At 33.7% G+C, this 14,677-nt stretch overlaps 1 protein-coding gene across 10 annotated transcripts in view; it reads right to left on the bottom strand.

Annotated features, from left to right (window-relative positions):
- MYCBP2 (MYC binding protein 2) overlaps positions 1-14,677 on the bottom strand; it is a 308,219-nt gene that overhangs the window by 108,626 nt on the left and 184,916 nt on the right. For all 10 annotated transcript variants that reach the window (XM_023726707.1, XM_023726708.1, XM_023726712.1 and 7 more), the window contains 6 exons: positions 13,689-13,907; positions 9,079-9,304; positions 7,558-7,676; positions 6,859-6,946; positions 4,512-4,561; positions 679-851 (listed from right to left, as the gene is read on the bottom strand). In XM_023726707.1, coding sequence (XP_023582475.1) covers positions 679-851; positions 4,512-4,561; positions 6,859-6,946; positions 7,558-7,676; positions 9,079-9,304; positions 13,689-13,907 — 875 coding nt within the window. The remainder of the gene's footprint in view (positions 1-678; positions 852-4,511; positions 4,562-6,858; positions 6,947-7,557; positions 7,677-9,078; positions 9,305-13,688; positions 13,908-14,677) is intronic.

Below are 14,677 nucleotides of genomic sequence, written 5' to 3'. Positions count from 1 at the left end.
TTACTGAATGCATTCCATAATCTATATTCAAGTCGTCTTATGAAATAAGTAATAGGTAATTCTGTCACTACTTACATAAAAATATCCATAACATAGCAGTGAGGCTGACTTAAATTTTTTTTTATTCCTCTCCAGTCACCATTTTGATTTTTAAAAACTAAAGAGTAATGTCTTTATTTTTTAAAATTAAAACCAGAAAAAAGTTGGGTTTTCATGTTAACAGTAAAGTAACACAGGCCAGCATATTTTTTTCTTTTCATCTTAAAATTAAGCAAATAGCAAAAAAAAATCAGAACTGCAAACTCAAATTATTTGAGTTAAATTCCAAGTTTATATTTGCATCAATTGTAGATTTGAAAAAAAATTCTGTTACAATAAAATATAGTGATAAATCTAGGAGTCTAGATATTAAATATTACTGTCAAATACAGGCACTTCAATTATAATGTTTAAAAAAGTTCACCTAGAAAATAATCAATAATCAATTAGGAACTATCATATATTTTAAAAATATTTTGAAATATTGATTACCATTTTATACTTCAGTGAATTCAAAACACATAAAACAGATTTATTTTAAGCAGCATTTAATATCCTAATGACTCCTCTTTCATTTCTCTTAACAAATGAAGACAGAGGCAAGCCCCAAAAGTAATTTTACTACTTAAATTACATTACCTTGCAAGCCTTCCACCACTTGATCCTGGAACACAAGCAATAAAATCATCCAGAAAAGACTGCTCATTGCTTTGGATTTGAAGTGGTAAATTTCCTTCAAGTGCCTCTAATATAGTTGGTGAATGAGAAAGAGCTAAACCCTTTCCAAGGATACCAGAATGGGTTTTGCACACCTGTTGGGTGAAGGGGAATATTTATATATTTTAAAATATAAAACTTTACCTACATGAATTTTTTGAATGTGCACAACAATTTTAGATAAGCCTTCTCAGGTTATCTAAGATTATTCTTCCTTTAGCTCATAAAGGAGAAAACTTTCTGGAGGAAAAAACATGGGAATAATACTTCCAGTGTCTTTCTGCTCACTTACTCCTTTCTGCCACAAAAATAAGTGACATATCAGACTGGTTAGACTGAAAGAAGGATTAGAGCATGTAGGCTGAGCCCCTTCTGGGTCCTGTTTCTTTCTGGATCTGCGTGCTAGCTGAAATGGTGTATTCTCCTCCCACTATAGCCCTCCAGGTGTGTTATGTACACTTTTGTCAAGGTAGCTGTGGAAGTCCCCCTCTTTTTCAGTCCCAATTATTGTCAGCTGAAAGGAGCCCTGGTGGCACAGTGATTAAGCGCTCAGCTCCTAACCAAAAGGTTGGAGGTTTGAACCCACCAGCCGCTCTGTGGGAGAAAGATATGGCAGTCTGCTTCAGTAAAGATTACAGCCTTGGAAACTGTATGGGACAGTTCTACTCTGTCCTATAGGGCTGCTATGAGACAGAAGTGACTGGACGGCAACGGGCCAGGTATATTGTTGGCTCCCACAAGTAAGTTGTATCTGCTCTTTTGGGTGGGACGGAACCAAAGTCTTGACTTAGGCAACAAGCACTAAAAGCCTTATTGTGGCTGCAAATAAACTGCCTTAGCCTATCTCCTGTTCTCCCATTGCTGCTGAGTCGATTCCGACTCATAGCGACCCTACAGGACAGAGTAAAACTGCCCCATAGGGTTCCCAAGGAGCGGCTAGTAGATCCAAACTGTTGACCTTTTTTGGTTAGCAGATGAGCATGAGCTCTTAACTACTGTGCCACCAGGACTCCATCAGCCTGTCTAGCCTTATTAAAGTTAAGAAAAAGAAGCAGATAAAATTGAAATTTTAATCTTCAGCTGACAAGCAAACCCTATGTTTTTTTGAAAGACTGGCTTTAAATGTTGAAAATCTAGAAACTTTATAATGACTACATACTAAATTTCAAAACAAAGTATTTTTCATACAAAAAGATTACATTTCTAGTACTATCAACTTTATACAACAGTAACTTCAGCATTTTACAAACTACTTAATTTTAAAAATCAGTATCTTCAGGCTCAAACAGAGTTGAGTTCAAATCCTGGCTTTGCACAAGTTACTTGCTGTGTGATCTTGGGTTAACAAGTTACAGATCATCCTTGAATCTGTAAAACGTATAAACTGGCTTTTAAATAATATTTCTCTTACGTGGTTACTGTAAAAAATAAATAACACTTATATAAAATGCGCACTATACTGCCTAATAAATACCTGCTGCTTTCAAGTCAATTCCAACTCATAGAGACCCTATAGGACAGAGTAGAATTGCCCCACAGGGCTTCCAAGGAGTGGCTGGTGGATTTGAGCTGCCCACCTTTTGGTTAGCAGCTGTAGCTCTTAACCACTGTGCCACCAGGGCTCTGCCTAACAAATAGACATTTAAAACATATTAGACCACCACAATGACTACCTCACATGCCAAAAAATGTAGGCAATTTGGGACATGGTTTTTTTCTTTTTTTTTTCTTGAACAGCAGTGCAGTAAGGGCTCTCTTTATATCTGGCCTAAATGACATTTTATAAATCATAATAGTCTTGATAATGATGAATAATATATCAGCTCCTTGACTATGCTCCTTAACTAAAATATTGCCTGACACAGTGTTTGATAAATGTTTGATGAATTTTTATTTTGTTTCTTAAGGTACAAAGATTTAACTTATTTATTTTTTTTTGAACTATAAAGAAAAGTTGGGTGGAGCTTTAAAACCCATAAGCTTCTTGACATATGCCCTATGATCAGAGCATAGCGGTCAAGATCATGGATTTCCTCACCAAAGTACCAGAGTTCAAATTCCAGCCCAGCCACTTACTAGCTGTGTGATCCTGGGCAAGCTATCTAGGTTCTCCATGCCTCAATTTTCTGATCTGTAAATGGAGATAAGAGTCTAATACATAGGACTGCTGTGACAATTAAGTGAGTTAAAATATGCAAAGTGTCTAGAATAGTGCTTGATAAAGTAAAGATCAGGTAAATGTTTTTATTATTACTGCTCTGATCAATTTATCTCAGGAAATAAAATGTAAAACACTAGGCCTAGGAATTAGAAGACCTGGGTACTAGCCTTTATCACTCAATTAGCTGAGTTTTAAATAAGTCATATAACTTCTCTGAACTTCAGTTATTGTAATTGTAAGATGCAAGAGATAATACTGATCTCTAAGTGTAATTATAAAAATAAAGAGACAGTATTAAAGATACTGTAAACTATAAAGTACTCTACAGATATTATTTAAGTTACCAGTATTAGCTACATAAACTTAACACAGAAAATAAGTGTGATATAAATCAGTATTTTTCATATGTGGGCTCGATGAAGTTATCTGGTCCGTGGTGAAATCAGAAAGCATAAGGACATAATACAGTGAATCCTTCATTCCAATAATATAACCTGTCTATTTAGGGATATTAAAATGTCCTTCTTTTATAAAGCATTGGTAATAATAAATCATACATTTTTGAGAAGTATTCTTAATCTAACAAAACTAAAAGTTATCAACCATAGTTCTGGAAAAAGTTTTTTGGAGAAAATTTTACAAATCCATGCAATCCTAAAGTCTGGATACCACTGATCCAGTTGAATGCTTCTCTACCATTCTTCTACTTTCACACCATTTTAATATGCAAAAAATTTCTCATCACTGATGGCTCTCACTATATGCAATGACTCTTAGAATCTCTGACCTGTAGGAAGCAGGTACTGTAATTTGAAACACCTTGCCTGGAGATTTATGATGTTTCTTTCCATCTTATTAAGAATTATGAGCTAATTAAATTCAAACTAATAAAGTAAGAAAGCCATATAAGGTCCCAGCAATTTTTAATAACAGAATATTAGAAACTGACATAATAACAGATCTAAAAGATCCAAAGAGAACTTTATTGACATGTATTTCCACTACATAGTGTCAAAATGTGCTAGTTTCCTAATGTCTAAACAAACAAAAAAATAAGCAAACAACAGCAGCTACAAACTGATGGCTCCCAACTGCCTATTGCCAACTGGTTCTAACCACTACATATAACATACAAGCCTATCACAATCTCAACCCACCAATTTTAAGTACCTCACCTTTTACTACTTCCTACCAGAATTTATAATAAAACCATGCACCTCCAGTTTCCTTTGTGAAATCCTTTCCCCATTTTTCTATCTGGTAAAATAAAACTTTCTTCAAGATCCAATTTAAATGTCTACAGCTCTACAAAGCCTTCCCCTAGACCCTTGGTACTTAGTTGCTCTTCTTTCTCCCATAGGATTTATGTCTAACTTCACAGTTAACAACCACCACACAGTACTGTAATGGTTCACATTAATCTCTTTCATCAAGGTGAGCCATTATGAGTCATTTATTTTTATAACTGCCAATGAACAGAACAAAGTACTCAGGGAACAAATTTGAGGTTCAGGAAAAATAAAGCTGATTTGAGTGAAAATATTGCTTTTACATTAATGTACAAAGCTTGTCCTTACAATGTTTGGGACAATACCTGTAATGCAGCCTCTTCAAGAATTTCAAGATCTTCCTCTAGTTCATTACCTATTGTGCAAATGAAAAGTTTTACTAAAATATGTTAATACTTAGTTTAATTTTCTAGTCCTTTACATTCATTACAACTTTTTTTACAACTCTGACATCCCAGATTGAAAAGAACTGTTATCTTCAATTAAGTCTCAGTGGTTTACATTTTAAAATATAAAACATTTTCAGAATGAATATAAGCTACAATTCTCAAGGCGATATTCGAAAAGCACCTGTTCATTTATATCTATATCTATATACACACAGTATATACATATAAACATATATTTTTAAGATTTAGTATGTTTACTTCTTTATAAAAAGAAAAGGGAGCGAATCGATTATTCAGAATCTCAGCCTTTACATTTTGTTGCCTTATACCTTTACCATACAGCAGTGACTCACTGAGAGGAACAAGGTAGCAACTGTACCATCTAGTAATTTTACTGCTTCATATATAAAACATTTTATTTATTGACTTTTCTTTGATAGTTCAATTAAGTTATAAAAGTGATATTTGTTTAGGAGATACTTAAGAGGAAATATCTAAATTGTACAGAAGTACAAACAAAATATTCTACCTCTTTAATCATAGCCACCCACAAAGATAATCAATGTCACGTTTCTTATGTATTCTTCCAGAAACCTTCTGTGCAGATAAGAATAAGCAGACTTACATATGTATGTTATACATGACAATGTGTGCAAAAATGGGTTCTTCTTCTGCAACTTGCTTTTCTCACTTAACAATATAATTTGGACAGTTTCTTTGTCAGGACATATAGGTCTTTTTTTTTTTTTTTAAACAGTTGCACAGATTCCCATTATATAGACGTGCCGTTACTTATTTAAACAGTTCCCACTGACATTTTGGTTGCTTCTAGGATTTTACAGTCATAAAAACCAAACCAAACCCATTGCTGTCAAGTCAATTCCAACTCACAGCGAACCTACAGATAGAGTAGAACTGCCCCATAGGGTTTTTCCAAGGAGCGGCTGGTGGATTTGAACTTCAGCCTTTTGGTTAGCAGCCGAGCTCTTAACCATTGAGCCACCAGGGAATTAATCCATCCTTGAACATGTATTTTTGGTCAATTGTGCAAGTATACATACAAATTTGCTAGGTCATAGTACATGCATGTAAAATTTTAACAGCTACTGACAAATTTCCTCCAAAGAGGCTGTACCAATTTTCCTCACATGAATACAAGAGTTCTCATTTCCTTACATATGTACCAACATTAAGTAGCAGCAAGGGAACTGAGAAGAATAAAAAGCACCACGAAGAGGAATAGAGAAAGAAGAAGAGAGTAGAGAAAGAGAAGGGAAGGAAAGAAAAGGACGGACTAGGAAGAGCAGTCTCAGAGAGGTATAGGCGGACTTGTAGGGGTGAGAATGGTGGAAATAAAATGTTAACTCATGTATAAATATTACAGAATTAGCAAACATTGTCATCTTTATTTTTATCTTTATCCTCTTGATCAAAATTTGTAAATCATACAAATCCACATCAGATAGAACAGTACTATTTCCGCCATTGTCTCATTTCTCTATTCTGTTTCATAAGGAAACTCTTCTAAAGTACTAAGTATATTCAACCTGACTATACTTCCCCACTTTCTATTCTCTCTAAATCTACTAAAAGGTCTTACATTTCTATCATTTTACTGATAGAAATAAATATTTCTTACTGAGTATATCCATAACCTACGAGTTTTCCAATCCACTGATAGATTTTAACTGACTTCTCAGAAGCATGCAAAAATCCCACAGACATATTGGTTTTTCTCCTACCTCACTGACCGCTCCTTCGCCGTCTTATTTGCAGTTTACTCCTCCTGTTACGCCCAACTTTGAAATTTTGACAAGCTCCGGCTTTGATTCTGGGTAATCTTCCCTTTGCCATCTACGTTTCTTTCTAGCTTATCTTTCACATGATACCATGTTTTTAAATAACAACTATGTTCAAATGACATTTCTACTGACTTGTACCCTGACCCCAGACAACGAATATACAATTCTCTGCTTCGTATCTGTATTAGGATATTTAAGAAATAGTTTATACTTTTGGATTAATTCTGTAAATCCAGTGCCTTGTACTAAAGGGAGGGTGTGTGTGTTTGTAAATAAAGAAGTCTTCATTAAAATAAAACCCAAAGTATCAGCATATTAAGCAGTTATTGTCCATTAGTGTATGTGATCATGGAATACATTTCTAATCTAGTTTCAGAACTTTCTACAATAAACGTATTCTACTCTTAAAATTAAAAAAAAAAAAATCATGAAGTAAACACCTAGTACTTGACCAGACTTACCAATAGGAAGTGCGAGATCCTTTTTCATCAAAGCTGCTGCACAAACCCCACCAAGATTGGCTAACTCTTTTTCCAACTGAATGACACCCTGTAGAATTGGGAAAAAAAAAATTAGCTGCTTTAAAACATGTTTGGGAAATAATATGGGTTACTAAAAAATGTGACCTAAATTCAAGGGATTCCTTTTGGATCTAGAAAGCAGCATGTGTTTTTAGTTAATGGCTAAACTGAGAGTTGAAGAGATTCAAGCTCAAGCTGGTGTTAAGGTCTGGACCTACAATTTTCATTGTCCAAAGAATTTTCATTCATTACTTTGAAGGAACATGATCAGCTTTGTCTTTGGTTTTGTTTTATTGCGTGATTTAAAACATTTGGAAGAGATAGTAAATTAGTCTCTTTGTGAAATCAGGTTTTATAATTTATTCAGAAAGGTGTAGCCACCTGAGCAGATTCAGGGCAAGTATAATAATGCTAAGTCTTCAAAAGCTGGGTCATTTGCATAAACTTCACTCTCTTCATGTTTTAAAGTAGCAAAAGATCACAGCACACAATTAAACTGCAAAATACTTCAAATTATGCACACCTTTGCTTAAAACAAATTTCAGCCTTGTGGAACATAGGCAACAAATAAAATTTAAGTCAAAGCAGCCTTAGAAACACAATATTCCTTAACAGAATTAATAGATAATTCATTCTTACCTCATCAGGTCCAGGGCTAAATTCATATCCAATTGCAAAACACTTGAAACCGTAGAAAGAAGCTTTGTCATCTTTCACATAATCCGATGCAGTCTCCAATGAAAAAAGGGCCTCATTTCCTAAGAAAAAAAGGCTAGAATTGAGTTCAAAATCTAAAATACCTTTATTAATTTTTCCCTCCTTTATCCATCTCAAGATAGGTAGCAATACAAATCGGATATTAAATAACCTAAAAAAAGTTTTTTTTTGGTTTCTATATCTAATTTGAAGGAGCCTTGGTGGCACAGTAGTTAAGCATTCAGCTGTAAACTGAAAGATCAGTGGTTTGAGCCCACCAGCCGCTCCACGGGAGAAAGATGTGGCAGTCTGCTCCCGTAAAGATTACAGCCTTGGAAACCCTATGGGGCAGTTCTTCTCTGTCCTGTAAGCCTGCTATGAGTCAGAATCGACTTATCGGATTATAGCTAACTTAAGGAAAATTTTTCTAAAAACATCACGAGGAATAACAGGAACATCCCAAGTGCACTGTTATGATTCTTCTTTGTGATCTAATTCTTCTTCTGAATCCAATTTCTTACCATTAAATTACACGGGCAATCACTTTTCAATTATCTGTCAGCACTTAGGTAACCTAAGTTCGCCACCTTTGTTTCAAACTGTGCAATCCCTTACCACTGACATCTGGCTTTTTCTGATCCCAAATAAGTAAGTAAGAAATAAGTCAATAAATAAACAAACTCATCTGTCATTTATATTAATAGAAATAAGGTTTTTTTTTTTTTTTGCATTATCACCTTTTTATTCACATTCTGTTCCATTAGTTTAGATACTGTGGAATTACCTATTTAAAAGGCAGTTCAGGCCAGAAGATAAAAGTTTTTGGAATCAAACTAGCTGTTGGTTTGAGGGATCACAAAAGTAGCTATGGTTAATTTGTTAAAATCACAAGAGACTATATACGCATTAAAAAAAAAAAAACTTAAAACAACTTCTTTTAAAGAAAAACAATAACAACAGTAACAAAAATCTCTCTCACACACACACACTCACACATACTTTCTCTGTCTCTGTCTCTCTCTCACACACACACACACCCTTAAGCAAACTGAAAACTCAACAGCTTTAACACAACTGTTCAGGAATTATCTTGAAGGTGAGAAGTCCTTAGTAACTTCTTAAAATTTAGCACTTAATGGAAAAATAAAAGATCTAGTTCACTTTGTCTACAGTCTGGTCCCAATAACACAGATAGCCACTCCTCAGTATTAACTATCTGCTTTGGTTGGGGTTATCTCTTTTCACAAGATCCTCAAAACATTCTCAAAACTTTGCTCATGCTATGCCCCTTGCCCAGAGCATCCTCTTTCCTCCTCAACTGCAATCCAAACACACAGTAGCTCCTTAATAAATTCCTCTAAAAAGAAAATAAACATCTTCAGTGATGTATCCTTACTGAATATACACCATCATAAATGCATGTATTTTACCATATAAAACAGAAGGGAAAAACAAAAACCTCACCTGGAAGCACTAAAACCATACTAGGCCACCCAGAGGATCCTGCAAATTTCTTTAATTCTATCCATGAATTAAGATTTTCATGAACAGATGTCAGTTTTGGTCCATATCCTGAATTCTGGACAGTTCTCACAGGAATCAACAAGCGGAGGACATCTTCTGACTGTGCAGTTCCACACTGAGGGTCAAACTCGATTGTCATCCACCTTACACATTCTGGGAATGTCACCTGAGGCAACAGGCAAGAGAACACTTACACTTGTTAAGAAGAATTAGATTTTTGCATTACCCATTTTAGATACAGGACGTCATACTGTAAAGATCAGGAATTCAGCATACAAAAAAATAAATTTTAAGTAAGGAATTAATAATATAGTTTAAATACAATCAGAGACCAAGGTATTAATGCTCTGTATCTATTGTCCCCACTCCCCACTAGCAATATCTACTGCTCTCTAACAATAGGTTGAAGTTTCTAAGTATACACTGATATATGGTATATGAGAGTTTATGATGACATATAATTACATGTATTTTAAAGGCCACTTTTAAGTTTCTCTCACCCTCTGACATGATAGTGAAATACAGGAAGCAGGTCCATGTCAAATAGTAAACTATAAATTGGTCATAGGATATGATGTGAGCCTTAAGAATTTTTCTATGCATGATAATAAACTTAAAAAATTATCTAGGACTAAAATAATATTCTAGAAACAAAGCAAATATTTTTAAGTAGAGGATTAAAAAAAAAACTCCATATATATATCTGCTAATTTTTTCAAAAAGGAACATAGAAAGGTTAAGTCAGATACTTAATGAAGTAACTGAGAAGATGGAACAGAATAGTAAGAGTAGTTATACATCTGAGTACATTATTTCATGTAATTTTGATTTCTAGAATCATATTAATGTTTTATATATTTAAAAAGTAAAATTATATCAAGCAGGATAGGAAAAAAAATAAAAATTAAGCACAAATAAATAAGCCCAACTTTATGTCAAACTGATCATATAACAAACCACATATATACATAAAAAGAACTAATCCAAATAACTTTTGAGTACTTTGATTATATAACCTCAGGATTTATTCTAAAGATAAAATTTTTGCAAAGAAATCCCTAATTTTACTTAGAAGTTTTATTATTCACAGTGGCATACAAAAATGAAATGGGTATAAAGGAAAGACCAATATGGTGTTGACTGGAATTAGTAAAGAGTGCTCAAAATCTGATGAAAATACAGTAAAAGGACATAGAAACAAGCTTGCAGGGGCTTTCACTGGCCAAATTTATTAAACATTCAAGCATCAAAATGAATAATGATAGCAAAGGTTTACAACATACTGAACAAAAAGAGAATTTATAACTCCATATTGACATAAATACATAAAATAAATAAATGAATACATATTAAAAGGGAGAAGGCATGAAACAATTCTTCTTCAGAATAGAATACCAGCTGAAAGGAATAACAGAAAACCATCATTCTGCAACCACCACAGTAACAAGTGTTTCAGGTAACAATAACCAATGGATGCTACAACCATTGGGTGAGCATTTGTTGGGGAACAGGATTACTAAACAATCTGCAGATAGCTAGCCACAGACGTTTTCAAAAGCAGAAAAAAAAAAAAAAAGATGACTTCTGATGGAGAAATTTGGCCGCTATCACATTAATGAAGTGTGATGGAATGCATCGACAAGAATACAATATCACTATGGGCAGAATTGCTGCCCCAAGTTGGTAACCTGAATCTAATCATTAGAAAACAATCTACCAAATCAAAATTAAAGGGTATTTTTACAAACAAACAAACTGTATTCTTAAAAAATGTCAGTGTCACAACAGACAAAGCAAGGCTGAGAACTATTTTGGATTAAAGGAGACAGAAGAAATCTGATAACTAAATGCAATCTGTGATCCAACACTGGATCCTGGATCAGGGTTAAACAAATGCTATAAAATGGCAGAACAAACGGTAAATGTTTGGCTTACAATATTGATATAATTTTCCCATCTACTACGACAATAGTATTGTATCAATATTAAATTCCCTGAATTTGATCAGTGTATTGTGGTTACACAAGGAAACTTCCTTGTTCTTAGGAACAAGGTGAGCAGTCATGAAATCTGCAACTTACTCTCAAATGGCTGAGTAATAATAACTAGGTAGATAAATACAGCATATGTGGCAAAATGTTAACAAGCGGTGAAGCCAAGTGAGGGATACATGGATGTTGCTACCTTTCCATAGGTTTGAAATTTTTCAAAATAAAAAGTTGGAAAAAAAAAAAAAGGAATGAACATATATACGCAAACACCTGCATCTGAATATATGTGCGTAGGTGTGTGCATGTATGCCTACGCTAAAAGAAAGAATGGAAGGATAAGCTATAAACCTAATATTAAATGTTACCTATGACAGGGAAGGAGGAATAGGGTGAAGGAGACAGAGATAAAAGCTAGAATTTCTTTAATTATTTTGCTTTATGGATTTTATTTTAGATCATATAATTATATTAAATAATTATGAAACAGAATTAAATCTTAAAAAGTAACTCCTAAAAATCTAAAATAAAAGAAAACAAATGACCCCAAATGTATATTCAATTAGTGGACACAATAACACAGGGTGGCATTATTCCAGCATACTTTGAGACACAGTAGTTGATTATTCTAACTTAAAATACAGTAATTTGACTGTATATCTTTGCTGGAATATACGCAAAGAGGGAGGAGAATCTCAAAACAAAAACAAACAAAAAATCTAAAACAAAGAGAACTACCCACAAATAAAGCAAATGAATAAGTGCTTTTTTTTTATTCTAATATTCTCATTGTCATTGAGAACAGGGATTCTTGATGTATAAGAAAGGAGATTCACATGTAACACCCTGTGGTTCTTATTTTGAATCAGAATCATCAGTGAAAACTGATGAGATATTTCATCCTTAAAAATATATACATACATATACACATAAATGTGTCTATACATAAATATAAGGAGCCCTGGTGGCAGAATGGTCAAGTGCTTGGTAGCTAAGTGAAAGGTGGTTTAAACCCACCCAGAGGCTCCACAGGAGAAAGACCTGGCAATCTGCTTCCATAAAGATTACAGCCAAGAAAACCCTACAGGGCCATTCTACTGTCACATGGGGTTTCTATGAGTCAAAATTGAGTGGATAGAACGCAATGACAACAACATACATAAATATACATTAAAATACACATACATATACACAGATAGACAAACATTATATGTATGTGTGTATAAAGATATGTGTATGTGTGTATTTATTTACTAGTTCTGGTCACTATAAAGATCTAGAAACAATGAACAATCCTGCAGCAATGAGCATCATTTTGCCAGATTTTGGCTTTTACATATCATTTCCAATTAAAAGGAACCGTAGCACTTTGGAAAAAAAAAGCTAATTCCAGATCTGAGGCATTTATAAGGAAATGTATAAGGTGAGCCTGGAACATCTTCATTTACCAGAGAACCTGGAAGACTAACAAGGGCAAGTCTAAAGGACTTAAGAGGCAAGCTGAAGAGTCTCCCATCTAACAAAGTCATACAATCCAGTTTATGTTAAGTTTAAATACAATTCAAGGGAAAAAAAAAAAAAGAGAGAGAGGGACCTACAGATTAAAAGAGTTTAAGGGACATAACCAACTGTAATGTATGGATCTTATTTAGAGTCTAATTCAAGCAAACAAGCTGTTAAAATTTGAATGATATTTAATATTAAGGATTTATTATTTTTTTCACTGTGATGATAATATTATGGTTATTTTCCAGGGTCCTTAAATTTCAGAGATTCATAATGAAAAACCCATGAATTTGCTTTAAAACAATATAGGAGGGGAGGAAGTTGGTGGTAGGCAATAGAAACAAGTTTGACCAAGTATTGATAACCCCTGAATCTGGGATGATGGATAAATGGGGTACACTGTATGAGTTTCTCTACTTGCCTATGTTTAACATTTTCTACAATAAAAGTTAAATATTTTACACATAAAGTATTCTTATATTCAAAGCACACAAAATTTACTAATAATTAAACTGATAAAGTGAACGACTCCTCTTTACATGACACAATTTAAAAAGCAAGAAATAAGGATTCCGAAAACGCCATAATAATTACTTTAAATCTATAAATGTTTCACATGCAATTTTTTTTTTTTTTTAACACCATGAATAGCAGACTACTTTAAAGCCTACAATGGGTATGTAAATTTTCCAAGCTCAGGATGTGGTACAAATATGGCTCAGTTTGAAAAATGATTGTTAAATTTTATTGCTTATATCCACTTCTATTACAACGTACAACATGTAGCTCAGCATTATATACTGCACTATACTTGAAGAAAGATTTGAGACCAAGTCTCACAAACTCTACAAAACTTTATACTCTTTAAAGGTAAACATTATGTCTTACACACTCCTGTTGTGTATCTGAGACTGCTTAACTACCTGCCGATCCTCTATACTCAAAGACTACGAAAGAAGTTATACTTGTTAACACAGGCGAAACATCCTTTATGATATCATTGTATAATAGAAATCAAGCTTTAAATTTAAATTCTCACTAAAAATTAGTGCCTACCTTGTAGTGCATAACACATGCAGGTTTATATGGGTGCTCACTTTCTATGACAGCATAGTGATTAGAAGTCGTACAAGCGGACAGGCCTTGCTCAGGCTGGTTTCCGGTGGTGCTATCTGTTGACTGATTAGGATTGAAAGCAGGGGGTGCATACTTCTGATTCAAAATGGCAACCGAGGGCAGCAACTGTTGAACAAGGCCAAATACTTCGACAGCCACCTAGTATATATGTAAATAAATATACATATAAGATTAAATAAGATAATAAATGTGAAAGTGATTTTAAAATTATGAACCACTATAATTGCTGGTTATCTTTATTAATGACAATTTTCATCTAGCTATGTTTTCCTTCAAAGAAAATTTTGTTTTATGGATTCAAAAGCTTTATCTTAGACGTACTAGATGTTATATAAAAATAACCAGACCAGTTGCTGTCGCGTTGATTCCGACTTACAGTGACCCCATGTGTTACAGAGTAGAACTGTGTGCCACAGATTTTCAAGGCTGTGACCTTTCAGAAGTACATCATCAGGCCTTTCTTCTGAGAAGTCTCTGGGTAGGTCTGAACTGCCCATCTTTCAGTTAAAAGTCGAGTGCTTAACTGTTTTATTTTTAAACAATTTTGCCTTTTTGCAATCTGCAGTAAATTAGGTTTTACTCAATATTTAATTATGTCGAAAATTGATAATTTATGATTTCTTCCATGTGTTAGCTATTTCAGTATTTTAAAAAACTCCTATCCCTTTACATTGTTTTTGTTATTTAAGATGGATAAGATTTGGCATCAACCTCATAAATTAAAAAATCTCAGTTAACTTCATCATTCCTTATATATCATATTTCTAAAATACAGTCCCAATTCCCAAATTCTTCCAATGTAAAGCCTATATATAAGCATGGCATACAGTAAGCAATACTAGGAACAGAGAGGTTTAACTAATAACTTCTCCTATTAACGTCTCTAGCTCTATGTTACCTGTAATCCA

The sequence above is a fragment of the Trichechus manatus genome, unplaced genomic scaffold (genome assembly GCF_000243295.1).
Source record: "Trichechus manatus latirostris isolate Lorelei unplaced genomic scaffold, TriManLat1.0 scaffold00013, whole genome shotgun sequence".
Lineage (NCBI taxonomy): Eukaryota > Metazoa > Chordata > Mammalia > Sirenia > Trichechidae > Trichechus > Trichechus manatus.
The sequence above is the reverse complement of the archived record's forward strand: the minus strand, read 5'-3'. Positions and strand labels throughout refer to the sequence as shown.